Here is a 14,883-nt window from a genome sequence, read left to right on the forward strand (position 1 = left end):
GCACGGCCTCTACTTACCAACGAAAGCCCAGCCTCGGACATACCAACTGAGGCACAGCCTCGACATACCAACTGAGGCACAGCCTCTACTTACCACTGAGGCACGGCCTCGACATACCAACTGAGGCGCAGCCTCTGCTTACCACTGAGGCACGGCCTCGACTTACCAACATTGATTGTGACGCGTCACCTTGTTACGTGCTGCCGTATACCCGCGCCGCCACCTGACGACATTTATTGTATGCACAAGAAAAAAGGGATACACAACGTGAAGTAAGTTAGTAAGAGGTAGGGAGAGTGGAAGCCATTCTGGCCTTCCAGAACATCAGTGGCATTCAGTCTGACGTAACGTTGAACACTTGCAGATGACCAACGACCCATCGCTTTCAGCGTCGAGGCTGAGACCACTTGAGACGCTGACGTAGCCGCACCGATTCGGAACGAGTGCGCCGTGTACAGCTTTGGGTCCAGACCACAGCGCCGGCACAGGATTCCGAGCCTCCCAGTGAACCAGTAACGGGTCATGGCTTTCCCAGCATCGGTGACGAACAGGGGCTCGCTCGTAGCCGTGGATGAACGCCAGCGGAGATATCTCGCCATGGAGGAGAGGGGTCAGAAAGCTGAGTTATTCCGCGATATGACGACAGGAGTACCCACACCAGCTTTCACACCCTTGCTGTGTTTTAACACCACTGTGTACATACATGTATCCATGGTTAAATCGCAGAGGGTGAGATCGTGCATGATTTGATATGTGCTTGACCGACAAGTGAATTCGTCGCACCGCATGAACCCATAAAAAGCCATGAGACACACAGCTTCCAACATGACATCAGTGGGAGCGTTGAAACAACCCGCCCGCAAAGCCGACACCAAGTGATGAAGTACAGGAAGGGTTATGGGAAGTCGCCTGTCATTGCCTTGCGGTCGCTCTTTCCGCAATCCGTTGAATAGCAGCCGAACCGACGGGTTCCCCAACAGGCTCTGCACAGACGGGTCCAGACATCTGAGATGGAACTGAATGCCGGCCACCGCTGCCTTGATCGTCGACGGCTGAAGCTTTCGGGAGGTGAAGCAGTGAACAATATATGCGCATACGACAAGCAGGCTCACCGGGTGATGGGGCGTATTGAGTGCGCGGCAGAAAGAACAGAAATACGACCAAGCAAAATCATAAGATTTTAATGTGCCCTTGCCTAAGCCTGCTCGCATGTATCGAGCGGCGACCGTCATGTAGCCTTCTAGCGTCTTGCTTAATCTAACAGTGTCTCCTGAAACGCTGGGCACACCAGGCCGCCCGGCTCCGCCTCCGGACATAGTGCCCGGAACTCCTGAAATCGAAAACGTGACAGAGCATCAGCCACATTGTTGAGTAACCCAGGAATGTATGCGGCCCGCAACACGAAGTTGCCTGTGATGCATGTCCAGGTCAGACGCCTCACTAATTTGTTAATCAATGCCACGGAAGATCTACCTTTGTTGATGATGTTCACCGTGCCCTTGTTATCACAGAACACCACAATCCTCTTCCTACACCAGTGTTTACCCCACAAAAGACACGCTACAACGATAGGGTACAGTTCGTACAATGCTGTGGATTTGCAATCGCGCGCCAGAAACTCCAGTTCAACGGGCCACGGCTCGCTGAACCACTCGTTCGCGAAAAAAAACCCAAACCCAACGGACAACGCCGCATCGGTGTAGAACGCCAGGGCACTGGAGGTCTCCTCCTCATCGTTGTAGAAAAACGACAAACCGTTCCAATGCTCGCAAAGCACGGCCCAAAAACGCAGATCGGACTGGCAACCCTCATCCAAACGCACAACGTCGTGCAGCGCAGGAACAGACTTAGCCACGCCTAGCAGACGGGAAACAAATGACCGACCATGGGGAATAATACGCATAGCAAAATTCAGGTGCCCGAGCAGCGACAAAAGATCACGTTTAGTCATCGAAACCGACGCAGCCGCCGAAGCCAGAACAGCGCGCACCTGTACGAGCTTCTCCGCCGGAAGAGACGCACGCATCAACAGGCTGTCCAAATGAATGCCCAAAATCTCGATGGACATGAGAGGCCCTTGCGTCTTCTCCTTCGAGAGCGGCACGCCCAATTGCCCAAAAGTTGCCCTCACCACCGAGATGCACCGAGCCGGTGCCGAAAACGGAAAATCGACCACCAGGAAGTCGTCCAGCAGGTGCAGGACAAACGGCAGCCTGTGCACGTTCAGCAAAACCCAACACAGCGCCTCGGACAGGGTGTCAAAAATGCGCGGGCTGCTGCGGCAGCCGAAAGCCAGGCGAGCGTAAAAATACATTTACGACCGCCATTTGATGCCAAACAGGTGCCACTGCGACGGGTGAAGGGGCATCACTTTGAACGCGTCGGAGATATCGGCCTTCCCGAGCCAAGCGCCCATGCCTGCCTGTTTGATTAACCAAATCGCGTGATCGATGTTAGTGTAATACAGAGAAAACGGCTCCAGCGGAATCAGGCTGTTAATGCTAGGGATCTGAGAATCGTGCGGAGCGGACAGGTCCACGATCAGGCGCTTTTTCCCAGAATATTTGCGGGTAGCCACGCCAATGGGACTGACGCGAAACACGGGAAACGGCGACTCCACGAACGGCCCCAACAAATACCCTTTGCCGGTTTCTTTAGCAAGTAACGCATCGACCACGTCGGGCTCCCTGAGCGCCGATTGCAAGTTATTACACACGAGTGACAGTAGGCACACTTTCCACCCCAGCCATAAACCCCTTCCGCAACCCGGTGAGGAGGTATTTCACCAAACATTGGTTGGGGTGACCACTCAAAGCTTCAGACAGACGAACAATGTCAATGGGGGTAGAAGGATGATTATTTATTTCATGGCCTTGCCCGCAGGTCGGAACCGACGCGGGCAGGTCGACCTCGGATGGGCGTCCGAGCACTGACTGCAGACATGAAGAAATCGACAATTAGGATAGGTACAGACCCCCTCATTGAAATACATGCACACGGGAGGAGCAGGACCAGCATTAACCACCTGGCGTTTGAAGGAGCGACGCTCCGTTCCACTGGTCCCAGGTTTCACATCACGGGAAGAATCCCCCATTTTAGAAGGCACCGTGAGAGGGCAAAGCCCCGTAGGATGGGAGAATGACCCACACACCACACATGACAGGGGACGAAGCCCGGTGAATGTGCGGCTAACCAGCTCTAGATCTAGCACAGGCCAGTCCAGACGCGGATTAAACCGCTGAACGTACAGGGCTGCCTTGGCGGAGAAACCCTTATGATATTCATAGAACAGCGCTCCCCCATAGGAGAGCGACAGGTCAGTAATGATGGCTAGGTAGGTGTCCAGCTCGACTCGCCTCCCGGGGAACCCCTCGCACATGACGTCGCAAAAAAACCCAAAAGCAACGACGAATTCGGACATCGTGAGCGTCTTAGTCAGACGGGGATCGGCGTCCCGCAGAAACACAGCCACGTTCCCGCAATCGACCAGACGGCTTTCGACCGACTCAGGCCCACACAGCAATATCTTCACCAGGTTTACCTGACAGGATCTGCTCGCGGAGACCCGCCGGAACGGCAGCAGACGGAGGCAGATAGGAAGCCCCAGAGGCAGCGGCCGGCACCGCGCTGGCCAAGGTGTACGAAGGCCGGAACTCCTGTGCAGCAAGCACACTCGCCGCCGCGGCGACGGGAGCTGCACCCAAGGCCCCGGCCCCCTCGAGGTGCTGGATACGGGCATCCATGGCAGTGAGCGTGCTCCGTAGATCGATCAGCGCCGCCAGCACGGGATCGGGCTGCAGCTCGGGAGCAGAATGCTGCACGGGGTCTGGCGGCGGCACGACCAGACCTCCTGAGGACCCTGCTCTGGGCTTCTTGGCCAGGCCGGCACCCGCGGCGGGACCTCGCTTGCTCTTCCCCAGACTTTTGCGGGGAATGGGAACCTCGGCTCCCTCCTTGCACACGTCCATGAAATGGAGGTATAAATCCTCATGAGACAGACCAACCGGAGGACTAAGGCCCTTTTCGTAGTACCCGGAAAGGAGTCGAGGAACAGGCCATTCCTCGATCGGGACCGGTTGCCTCACCGCCAAACGGGAACTTCGACGGGGTTTGGACTCTCCGGCTGGAGGGAATTCCGCGTCCGCGCAAGGTCCACCGTCAACGAACGGATCCCCATGGAACTCCTCCAATTCAGACCCAGAAGGACACGACATGACACACTCAGCAGGAAGACTGATGTCTGTCGCATTAGCGATGCATGTGCCAGAATAACCCCGCTTTATACCCCGCCCTGTTAGGGAGGGAGTGCCCTGCAGCGTAAAATGACGCGTTGCTAGTGACGCGCTATGTCTCGCGTCCTCCTTCATGAACCAGCTCTGCTTGTTTGTTCACAATGTGTGCTTCTTGTTTTGGCTACCCGCAATGCTTTGGGGCTATCTTGTTGTTATTATCAGTGACCTATGCACTTTGTAAAGCTCTCTCTTGGAAGTCGCTTTGGATAAAAGCGTCTGCTAAATGAATACATGTAAATGTATATTATTTTAGATGTGATTTATTTATTACTTTTATTTCACACATGCATTTATGTTGATAGGACACTGACTTATTTTGTGCTTCATTGTCAGAGCCAACAGACATGACCTGAAATGGTGACTGGCAGAAGATTTTAATTCACTGTTTGGCACTTTGTTTGAAATAAAATGACTGAATTCTACATGGAAATGCTGCCTTGTTTATGATTAGCTTGAGTTAGACTACACACCACACAAACATAGTCCTCCTCAAGTTGGCTATGTAGCCTATTATACAATAATAAGTAGCATTTGGGGCAAATGAGGTCTGCATATGAACCGCCCCAATATAAGCAGTAGAATTGAGAAATGTAGGTTACTTAATTAATGTTGCAGTTATGGACTGGCAACGTCACCAAATTACGTTTCTAGGAGGTCGTGGTTACGGACTGGCAACGTGACAATTCACTTTGCTAGGAGGTCGCCAGGGGCGTAACTATAGGGGGTGCAGCAGGTGCGGCTGAACCTGGGCCCGTGGGGTGTCGGGGGCCGTAGCCAGGCCCAAAGACATACACGCGTCACTCGACGGGCCCTTCCTCAGGCCTCGTTGCGGCAACGTACGGGCAACCTAACTGTGCTAGCTGGGGAGGCCCCCTTTTTTGACCAATTCTTCTTCGTCCGGCAAATAGGGAGGGAGTCAGGTGGCTGAGCGCGTAGAGCATTGGGCTAGTAATCTGAAGGTTGCCAATTTGATTCCTGGCCGGTGCACATGATGTTGTGTCCCTGGGCAAAGCACTTCACCCTACTTGCCTTGGGGAGAATGTCCCTATACTTACTGTAAGTCGTTCTGGATAAGAGTGTCTGCTAAATGACTAAATGCAAATCAACCCCTCTGGCGTTATCTTCAGAAATCATTAATGCTTGCTTACACTTGCCAACAAAAGCATTTTACTCCAATGAATGTTTGCTTCCTCTGGAGGTGCGGTAGCTTATTTGTAGACTTTCATTGGCTGGCACAATGCGTGCAGCATCCATGCTTAAAATTTTTTTTTTTGTAAAAGATACAAATTGAACTAGCCCACTTAGCTGTATCACTTGACTTTTACTTTTCACTTGATATTTTATACCAAACAGAAACACTTTACTTAATACATTTATTAATATATCGTGATATCCATGATATGGCAAAATCCCTATCATGGCACAACGCCATACCGGTGTTCGCATTCATACCGGTATACCGCCCACCCCTAACTCACACACGCTTACTCATACACACTCACATACAGTATGTGAGGGGCTATTGTGGAAGTTTAGACACAGCACACTTTTAAATAGATATGGGAGGGAAGCGCTAAGGCTCAAAGAGCAAATACAATTTTATCAGGTAGCTTTTTAATGTCTACAGACATGGAGGACACATCTGCTGTCAGGCTCTAGGTGTGTTGCTCAACGTAACAATGCTTTCAATAGGGTTTTATATAACTTCTTCTAGGGTTGAGGGATAATCTCATCAGTGACAACAATGGTCAGTTGTGTAGACAGTGAAGAGGTCTGTCACTAACCACTGATCAATTAACAATAATTAAGATAACAAATAATGATTTATATATTACTTTTATACAGTTTTGAATGTTCTGAATACAATAAACAATGTTTGATCTATACCCTGCTATATATTAGCTTGTGAGAACATGGAATGTCAAGGCCATTTCTAGGCGCACTACCTAAAGCCTGAACAAAAACGATCTAGCACCATGAATGGACACTGATATGGACATTGATGTACTGCACACTTGTCACTTATACACTGTCACTTTCAGCTACTGGTTGCTCTTCAGTTACATTGCACTACTGTACCTCACTGTACCTTGCCACCAGGCTCCCGTATGGTCATTGACATAGTCACTGATCTGCAAATTTGCACTATTGCACTGTACTCCACTTAGGTTAGAATAGGTTATAGGGTTGAAACAGTTTTTTTGTGCATTTTGGGTTAGTATAGTGTACTATTTATTGTTATCTGTAATTTAGGAAGTTTTAGTATTAGGGTTAGTAAAGTCGATTATTTATTGTTCTGTATATTTAGGAAGTTACACTTATTTAAGCTCAGCATAGATTTAAATTATGTTCCGTGTACTTATATGTTATGCCAGGTGCTTGCGTTGTCTTGTCTTAAGAAATTCAGTGCCCAGTCTAACTCTCTTGTGTTGTTCTGTGTACCTGACAAATGAAAGACTTGAACTTGAATGCGCATCTTCTCCTTGTGCTTGCGTAGGCTATGTTGATTGTTACCCCCCCTGGTGTTTGTAGTGAGAGTAAAAAACTAATATATTGTTATACTATTTAACTTCCTTTTATTTCTTGTATTCTTTGTCCAGTCCTCTGAGATGCTCAATTGGAGTGTATCAGACAACTGCACCTGACAGATATGTAATAAATACTTTGATTTTGTCTTGAACTTGTATTTGGAAACTGACTTAATTGACTTGGTACTTTAACAGCAATAGGGTAAAAAGAGAATTCCTACTGTCCTCAGAGCAGTATTTCAGACATATAGAAATGCAACTTATGACTTAAACAGTAATATATGAGAGAACCAACACAAGGCCTTACATTTAAATGTTTTTCTTCTATTTGCTTACTTGTGATTAACTTTCTGAATAATAATTTAAATGTATTTATTTATGAATAAAAAAACGGAAGGTGGTGGAGAAAATGTATTTCATAATACAAACAAAAGACTGTTGTTCATTCGTTTGACCACTCAGACACACATACTGTATGCACAGACACACACACAGTATGTGTGTCTCATACAAAACACACACAAACATTCTTACACACTCACTCATGAAAAGACATGTGGACATAGAACTGTTGATCTGAAAGAAAATTTGAGGGTTAGGGTAGTGATTCTGGAGAGGTAGTGCTGATGAATCACAGACTATTGAGCTAACAACCACCATCATGCTAATAGGCTAGCAGACTAGCTGGCTTGCAGACTAATAGGCTAATAACCTATATGGTTCACAGTCTAGCAGGCTAACATTGTAGCAGGCTAACTATCTAGCGGGCTAAAATTCTGCCAGGGTGGCAGGCTAAAAGTCTAGCAAGCTAACAGGTTGGCAGGAAAACAGTCTATCAGGTTGGCAGGCTAACAGGGTAGCAAGCTTAGGGCTGGCAGGCTAACCAGTTAGCAAGCTTCGGGTTAACAGGCTAGCAGGTTAACAGTCTCACCCTGGCAGATACTGCTGTCGGAGGTCCCACTCATGTGGAAGCCTGCGTCGCAGCTGCAGTGCTGGGCGCGGTCCACTTTGGTACAACGCGGCCGGCGGCTGAAGGCCGGGTCATCCGTCACGCTCCACTCTGGCAGCGCTGGACGCGAGAGGAGAGGGAGCTTAGCCTTCATCCTATGGGCCTGCGAGTGCCTGGGCACCACTGGACGCACATGCGACACACACACACAACAAGGAACACACTCACAAGCACACACACACAAAATACACACATTTGCAAACATACCGTACATACAGTACATCCTCACCATGACATGCATACCAGGACAGTGTCAAGACATGGACACACACATAAGACTTAACAACATAACACACAGACACACACACAGCTCAGGGTTCGTACAGTAAAAGTCGAGGAATTTCAAAATGGTGTTTTCCATGCTTGGAAAAGTCATGGAAAAATTGACACATGGAAGTCATGGAAATTGTTTATTTTCGTGTTCATAATTAATACTTTTTTACAACAGAAATATACAAACAAAATATCTGCCATGACCTGAACAAGGCTCACTGCGCAAGCTCATTATGTAGGCCTACGTTATGGACCTATGCTGAATCCCTGGTGATGTTTACAGGCTGTACTGCAGATTGCCTCCGACTATCACGTCTCGAATTTGTTATAATATCGCTTGCTGACCACGTCAATGATGTAGTGTTGGAGGTAACTGTTTACCACAGATAACAGGTTACACAGCGTTAAATAGCGAGCTAACTAAAAGTACGGTAGCTATGCCAGGCAAATGTACATTCAACAATGCTTGGCTACACTATAAAAAAATAATGTATTCACTTTTTCTGTAAATTGTTTTTTTTCTGTATTTCTGAATGACTGGAAATACAGATAGAAAGACAATGGCAAACTGTACATTTCTAATTTTACATAACAATTACAGCCAAATGTTCTTTCTTAAAAAAACACTAAAATGTTTTGTAAATAAAAAATCAGTAAATAAAACCGATGCATGGTATGCAATTACTCATGCAGTGAACGCTGTATCTGGAGAAGTGCGCAGAACTGATGAAGTAAAAAAATTAATGGTTTAACATAAATCTGAATTCTTATGCAAAAAAACAGACTGTTTTTTTGACTTACAAATATCCACGAGGACTGCTCTTGGTAGCCTAAAGCGTTCCAACAGGTAGCCTACTCGTCGCTCTCTGCAAATAAATCGGTATGGTCAAGGAAGATGTGATCCCTCCTCAGGGAACGATCTGCAACATTTTGCAGCAGCAATAAATACGCCATTGTGTGGCGTAGTCCCAGGGGCGTTTCTACACGGGGCCTACAGGGGCCAGTGCCCCTGTAAAACATTTTTTTCCAAGTTTTTCTTCTTTTAGTAGTCATCATGAACCGAGGAAGGGACATTGCATCCTTTTTTGCCCCAGTAAATAAAAAAGTTAGAAACATATCAAGGTATTGAGAGAGCTGAAGAGCTGGAAGAGGGAGAGCCAGAGCATTTAGTATGATTTTAATGTACAGCAAAATTAAAGTATTTAATGTTTAAATATCATTTGTTTCCGTTTTTAATGTGCCCCTTTGATTAAACACTGGCCCCCCCAGTAATATTAGTCTAGAACCGCCACTATGTAGTCCTAGGGTTCGGAAAAAGCCTTCTTTTGGCCTATAAATACAGTGATAAGTCACGTATTTGATGGCAAAGTTCCCTGTTAACATAATTGATTTGAATTGAAGGCAAAGCAAGGCTAGTTTACAGTTTTTTGAATGACCCATCTCATAGTAGCTTTATAGAATGTACGGTTACTGTATTGAAAAAAAAAGACATAACATAATTGCTGCAGTAAAGGCTTCATTTGCAACAGGACAAGAAATATGCAATATAACTTCCATTTACATTACCCGAGCTCTGGCCCTTCTCTGAGCGCCACCACACATTCTAACTCCTCTCCCTCTCCCTTGTCCCTCTCCCTTGTCCTGGTACTTGTCTTCCTCTCGCTTGCCCTTGTCCCACTCCTCTCCCTTGTCCTGGTACTTGTCTTCCTCTCCCTTGTCCTGGTACTTGTCTTCCTCTCCCTTGTCCTGGTATTTGTCTCCCTCTCCCTTGTCCCACTCCTCTCCCTTGTCCTGGTACTTGTCTTCCTCTCCCTTGTGCAAGCATTACTGTATTCTTAATTTCTTTTGTTGCTCTATATTGTTATTTTCCCGCACCAGATCAGCTCAAAGAGGTTCTCTTTACTGTCTATACCATATGGTCATGCAATTGAAAGAACCTCAACACCTGAGTGTTTCCTAGTTGGGAATCAGCTGTGATGTACAGTATTTGCATAACTTAAGCTGTTTCTCAGTAGCCCATCCATCCATCCATCATCTGCCACTTGTCCGGGGATCGGGTCGCGGGGGCAGCAACCTAAGCAGGGAGGCCCAGACTTCCCTCTCCCCGGCCACTTCCACCAGCTCTTCCTGGGGGACCCCGAGGCGTTCCCAGGCCAGCCGAGAGACATAGTCCCTCCAGCGTGTCCTGGGTCTTCCCCGGGGCCTCTTCCCAGTGGGACGTGCCCGGAACACCTCACCAGGGAGGCGTCCAGGAGGCATCCTAATCAGATGCCCGAGCCACTTCAGCTGGCTCCTCTCGACGCGGAGGAGCAGCGGTTCTATTATGAGCCCCTCCCGGATGACCGAGCTTCTCACCCTATCTCTAAGGGAGAGCCCGGACACCCTGCGGAGAAAGCTCATTTCGGCCGCTTGTATTCGCGATCTCGTTCTTTCGGTCACTACCCATAGTTTGTGACCATAGGTGAGGGTAGGAACGTAAATCGACTGGTAAATAGAGAGCTTCGCCTTTCAACTCAGCTCCTTCTTCACCACGACGGACCGATGCAGAGCCCGCATCACTGCGGACGCCGCACCGATCCGCCTGTCGACCTCGCACTCCATTCTTCCCTCACTCGTGAACAAGACGCCGAGATACTTGAACTCCTCCGCTTGGTTCAGGATCTCCTCCTCGACCCGGAGATGGCACTCCACCCTTTTCCGGTCGATTACCATGGCCTCAGATTTGGAGGTGCTGATTCGCATCCCAGCCGCTTCACATTCGGTTGCGAACCGCTCCAGTGAGAGCTGAAGGTTGCGGCCCGATGAAGCCAACAGGACCACATCATCTGCAAAAAGCAGCGACCCGATCCTGAGGTCACCAAACCGGACCCCCTCAACACCCTGGCTACGCCTAGAAATTCTGTCCATATAGGTAATGAACAGAATCGGTGACATAGGGCAGCCCTGGCGGAGTCCAACCGGAAACAAGTTTGACTTACTACCGGCAATGCGGACCAAACTCTGGCACGGTCGTACAGGGACCGGACAGCCCCGATCAGGGAATCCGGTGCCCCACACTCTCGGAGCACCCCCCACATGAGCCCCCGAGGGACACGGTCGAACGCCTTTTCCAAATCCACAAAACATGTGTAGACTGGTTGGGCGAACTCCCATGTACCCTCCAGGACTCCGCGGAGGGTAGAGAGCTGGTCCACTGTTCCACGGCCAGGACGAAAACCACATTGCTCCTCCTGAATCCGAGGTTTCTCAGTAGCAATAGAATAAGACACAGGGGGTATATTTCTGTTTCAATTCACAATATAAACAGTTGTTCACTTTGACTTAAGCCAATAATTTAGGTTTTGAACATGATGTTATCTGTTTTGCTGACAGTGTGAAAGCATTGGTAAATTGGGCAGTAAAAATCGATTGTTTTGGTCTTGGTTAAGCTTGTCTGTAAAAGAAGTTCAAGCATTTAAAACGTGTGTTTACTCTATGCATTTTGTGTCAAAGCAACAAGAAATGTGTAAATTGTACAGCCTACACAGACGGATGTTGTGCTCACTGTGTCAAGAGTTTAGGAAACTTGTTAAAGGTATTGAAAAAACTTTCATAGCGATTGTAAAATACTGTATTTATATAGGCCTAGCACAATTCATACACAATGGAAATTCCAAGTGCATTACAAATGAGCAGAAGTGTAAGTGTAGTGTGTATTTATTAAAACAAACAAAAAGTGTAAAATTAGGAAAATTATGAGTTGGAAAATTATAAAGGAGAGAAATATTCAATTTTAAATTAGAACGGACGAAAAAGGTATAACCATTTATTTTGCGCAAACATGTCAGCTCTCAATTGTGCGTAAGAGTGCTCTTGGGTGTGCGTAAATTCTGTTCTTACCTAACAACAAATCCCAAATAAGAAAACATTGGTGAGCCAGAATCTTCGTGAAAACTGCGTAAGTGGGGTTTGAGAACAAATTTGTTCGAAAGAACATTTGGTAAATGAGGCCCAATGACTCTTGCTTAGAGACTTGTTGCTCTTGTTGGTTAGTGGCAACTGATTTAAACAGTTGTATTTGCTGCAACATATTCTATTTTGGTTAATCTTATTTTTATTTTACTGCTGCTGCTTTTTCTACAGGTACACTTGCACTTAGAGATTCATGTTGTTTAAATTGTAACTTGCTTAACTACATGCTCTTATGGTTCTTCCCTTTGGCACTTATTTTTTGGTTGTTCACAATGTGTGCTTCTTGTTTTGGCTACCCGCAATGCTTTGGGGCTATCTTGTTGTTATTATCAGTGACCTATGCACTTTGTAAAGCTCTCTCTTGGATGTCGCTTTGGATAAAAGCATCTGCTAAATGAATACATGTGAATGTAACCCTGACAGCTGGAGGAGGAACCTCTCTTACACGACACACATACATTCACACACACACTTGTATTTACACTCACAGACAATCAAACCCATACTCACATAGTTAGACACATACTGCTTTCTGACACTTGCACACACACAAACACATGTACTGTGTATACAGGCAACAATGTCTGGTTGTGTGTGTGTTTGTGTGTGGGTGTGTGAGTACTGACCCGTCTGGGTCTGGTGCTGGCAGCGTGACCCACTCCAGTTCTGTGGACAAGTGCACCTGTACTGGGCCCGCCAATCCACACATGTCCCTCCATTAAGACAGGGGGCACTGGAGCACTCATTCACATCTGGAGGAAGAAAGGAGGAGGAGCAAGAGGAGATGGGTAAGAAGAGAGGAGAAGGAGCATAAGTGCAAGAAGGAGGAATGGAGAAGGAGGAAGAGGAGACAAGGGAGAGGAGTAAGAGACAAGGTGAGTCTCCCCAACCCAGCTGAGTTAGACATAACATAAGTTACACAATAGCAGAAGGAGCATCTAGCTGAACTAGATCTTGAGACATTTAAAAGATGTGGTTCTGTACATGAAACACTGCAAATGCTTCAAACCACCAGAGACTCGGCATATGTGGATGTGTGTTCATGTGTGTCTTATTACCTTTACTAGGTTCAGCACCAGCACTGTAAACAGTTCCGTTTCAAGTTCAAGTCTTTTATTTGTCAGGTACACAGAACAACACAAGGTCAGACTGGGCACTGAAATTCTTAAGACAAGACAACGCAAGCACCTGGCATAACATAACATATAAGTACACAGAACATAATTTACATCTATGCTGAGCTTAAATAAGTGAAACTTCCCAAAAAATAAGTGAAACTCAAGTGAAACTTCCTAAATATACAGATAGCAAATACAGTTCTGTTTCTAACCCCAACCTTCACCTGTCTCTAGAAAGGAGAGGACTCAACAACTGTCTGTCTCTCGAGGAGGAGATACACGTCTTCATTTTAAAACTCCTTTCAAGTTCTTTTTTATCTTGTTTGAATGGTGTTCTTTAAGGTCTAAATTTACCCAAGAGAGGTTCTCTCTTGCTCATGTTAAACCTTGCTGTCTCTTGGACAGAGGCTGGGGTTAAGGTGCAGAGGGGAGGATGTGAGAGGCGGAGAGGGGTGGAGGATGGGAGGAGAGAAGCAGGAAGAAAGGAGGAGGAGAGAGGAGGAGGTGAGAGAAGGAGAGGGAAGGAGGAGGGGAGAAGTGAGAGCAGAAAAGGGGAGGAGAAGAGCAGAGCATAGAGGAGTGGGGGGCGGAAAGAGGGGTGGGGGAGCGGGACAGAGAGGGGAGAGCAATGGGGAGCAGAATACCCACAGTGGAATGCACTATAGGTGTTCCCAGACATTTAATGACACTTTAACGAGAGCTTGATTCTGCGAATTTCAGAGTCCTGCACTGATTGGAGAATGGGCCTTTTATTCCTGTAAGCAGAGCCCCTTGAGCCCTAACCTTATCCCCTTCAACTCTAATTCAATCCTAACCTTAACCCCTTCAACCCTAATTCTAATCTCGTCATCTGACAGGACTGCCCTCTCCCTCCCCTCCACCCAGCAGTCAGGTTGAATGATACTGAGACCAACAGGTTAATACATTATCCAACAGATAGAATATATGAAAATTAGTGGTGGGCCGTTATTGGCGTTAACATGCTGTGTTAACGTGAGACTCTTATCGGGCAATAAAAACAATATCACCGTTAATCTATTCTCCAAGTTAGGTTGGGAGCTGGGTCTATACTACACAAGCTATTATGACTTTCACTTTGATATTTTAACTCGGATGTAGCCTATACCTAGCCGAATTGCAATGTAGGGGGCGAGAACGAGTCTTCGAACCTGTGTGCATGCCTTGTGTATGAAATTACCGCATCAAACTTGAAGTGCTAACATCGATGCAACTATGAAGCCGCCGGGTTTGCTTCAGGGAAAATGTATTTTTAAGAAGCTTCCTAATGGAAACCTCGACAAGACGTTGTTTGCACCTCGTGCAATGCGTAATTTGTTTACTGTAGGAGTTCTTCCAGTCTCAAATACCACCGAAACGCAAAGCATCCCTTAGCTAATGCTGAAGATGCCGGGCCAAGCACTGATGTAGCGCAGCAAAAGAGTCGTCGTCAAACTACTATGTTTGAGTGCAACCGAGGCAAGCCCGTCAGCACAGCTCTATCAGCAAAGCTAACTAAGCTCACCTGGCTTGAGAAACCCGTTCTCAAAGACTTACTTTTAGTTATTATTTGGGTAGCACACATATTCAGAATGCCTTTGACGGAATTCAGATGAGGCATTTTAAACTAGATTAATCTAGATTAATTCCAAGATTACAGTGAGATTAATCTAGATTAAAAAAATGATCTGTGCCCTCCACCAATGAAAATACAT

The 14,883-nt window shown here is 47.0% G+C and overlaps 1 protein-coding gene across 1 annotated transcript in view; it reads right to left on the bottom strand.

Moving 5' to 3' along the window:
• The window catches only part of fbln7 (fibulin 7), a 51,602-nt gene that overhangs the window by 19,538 nt on the left and 17,181 nt on the right, over nt 1–14,883 (bottom strand). The window contains exons 4-5 of the mRNA XM_084709963.1: nt 12,680–12,805; nt 7,752–7,889 (exon numbers count right to left, since the gene is read on the bottom strand). Coding sequence (XP_084566089.1) covers nt 7,752–7,889; nt 12,680–12,805 — 264 coding nt within the window. The remainder of the gene's footprint in view (nt 1–7,751; nt 7,890–12,679; nt 12,806–14,883) is intronic.

Source organism: Hypomesus nipponensis, chromosome 11, assembly GCF_054491055.1.
Source record: "Hypomesus nipponensis isolate SF chromosome 11, ASM5449105v1, whole genome shotgun sequence".
Taxonomy (NCBI): Eukaryota; Metazoa; Chordata; class Actinopteri; order Osmeriformes; family Osmeridae; genus Hypomesus; species Hypomesus nipponensis.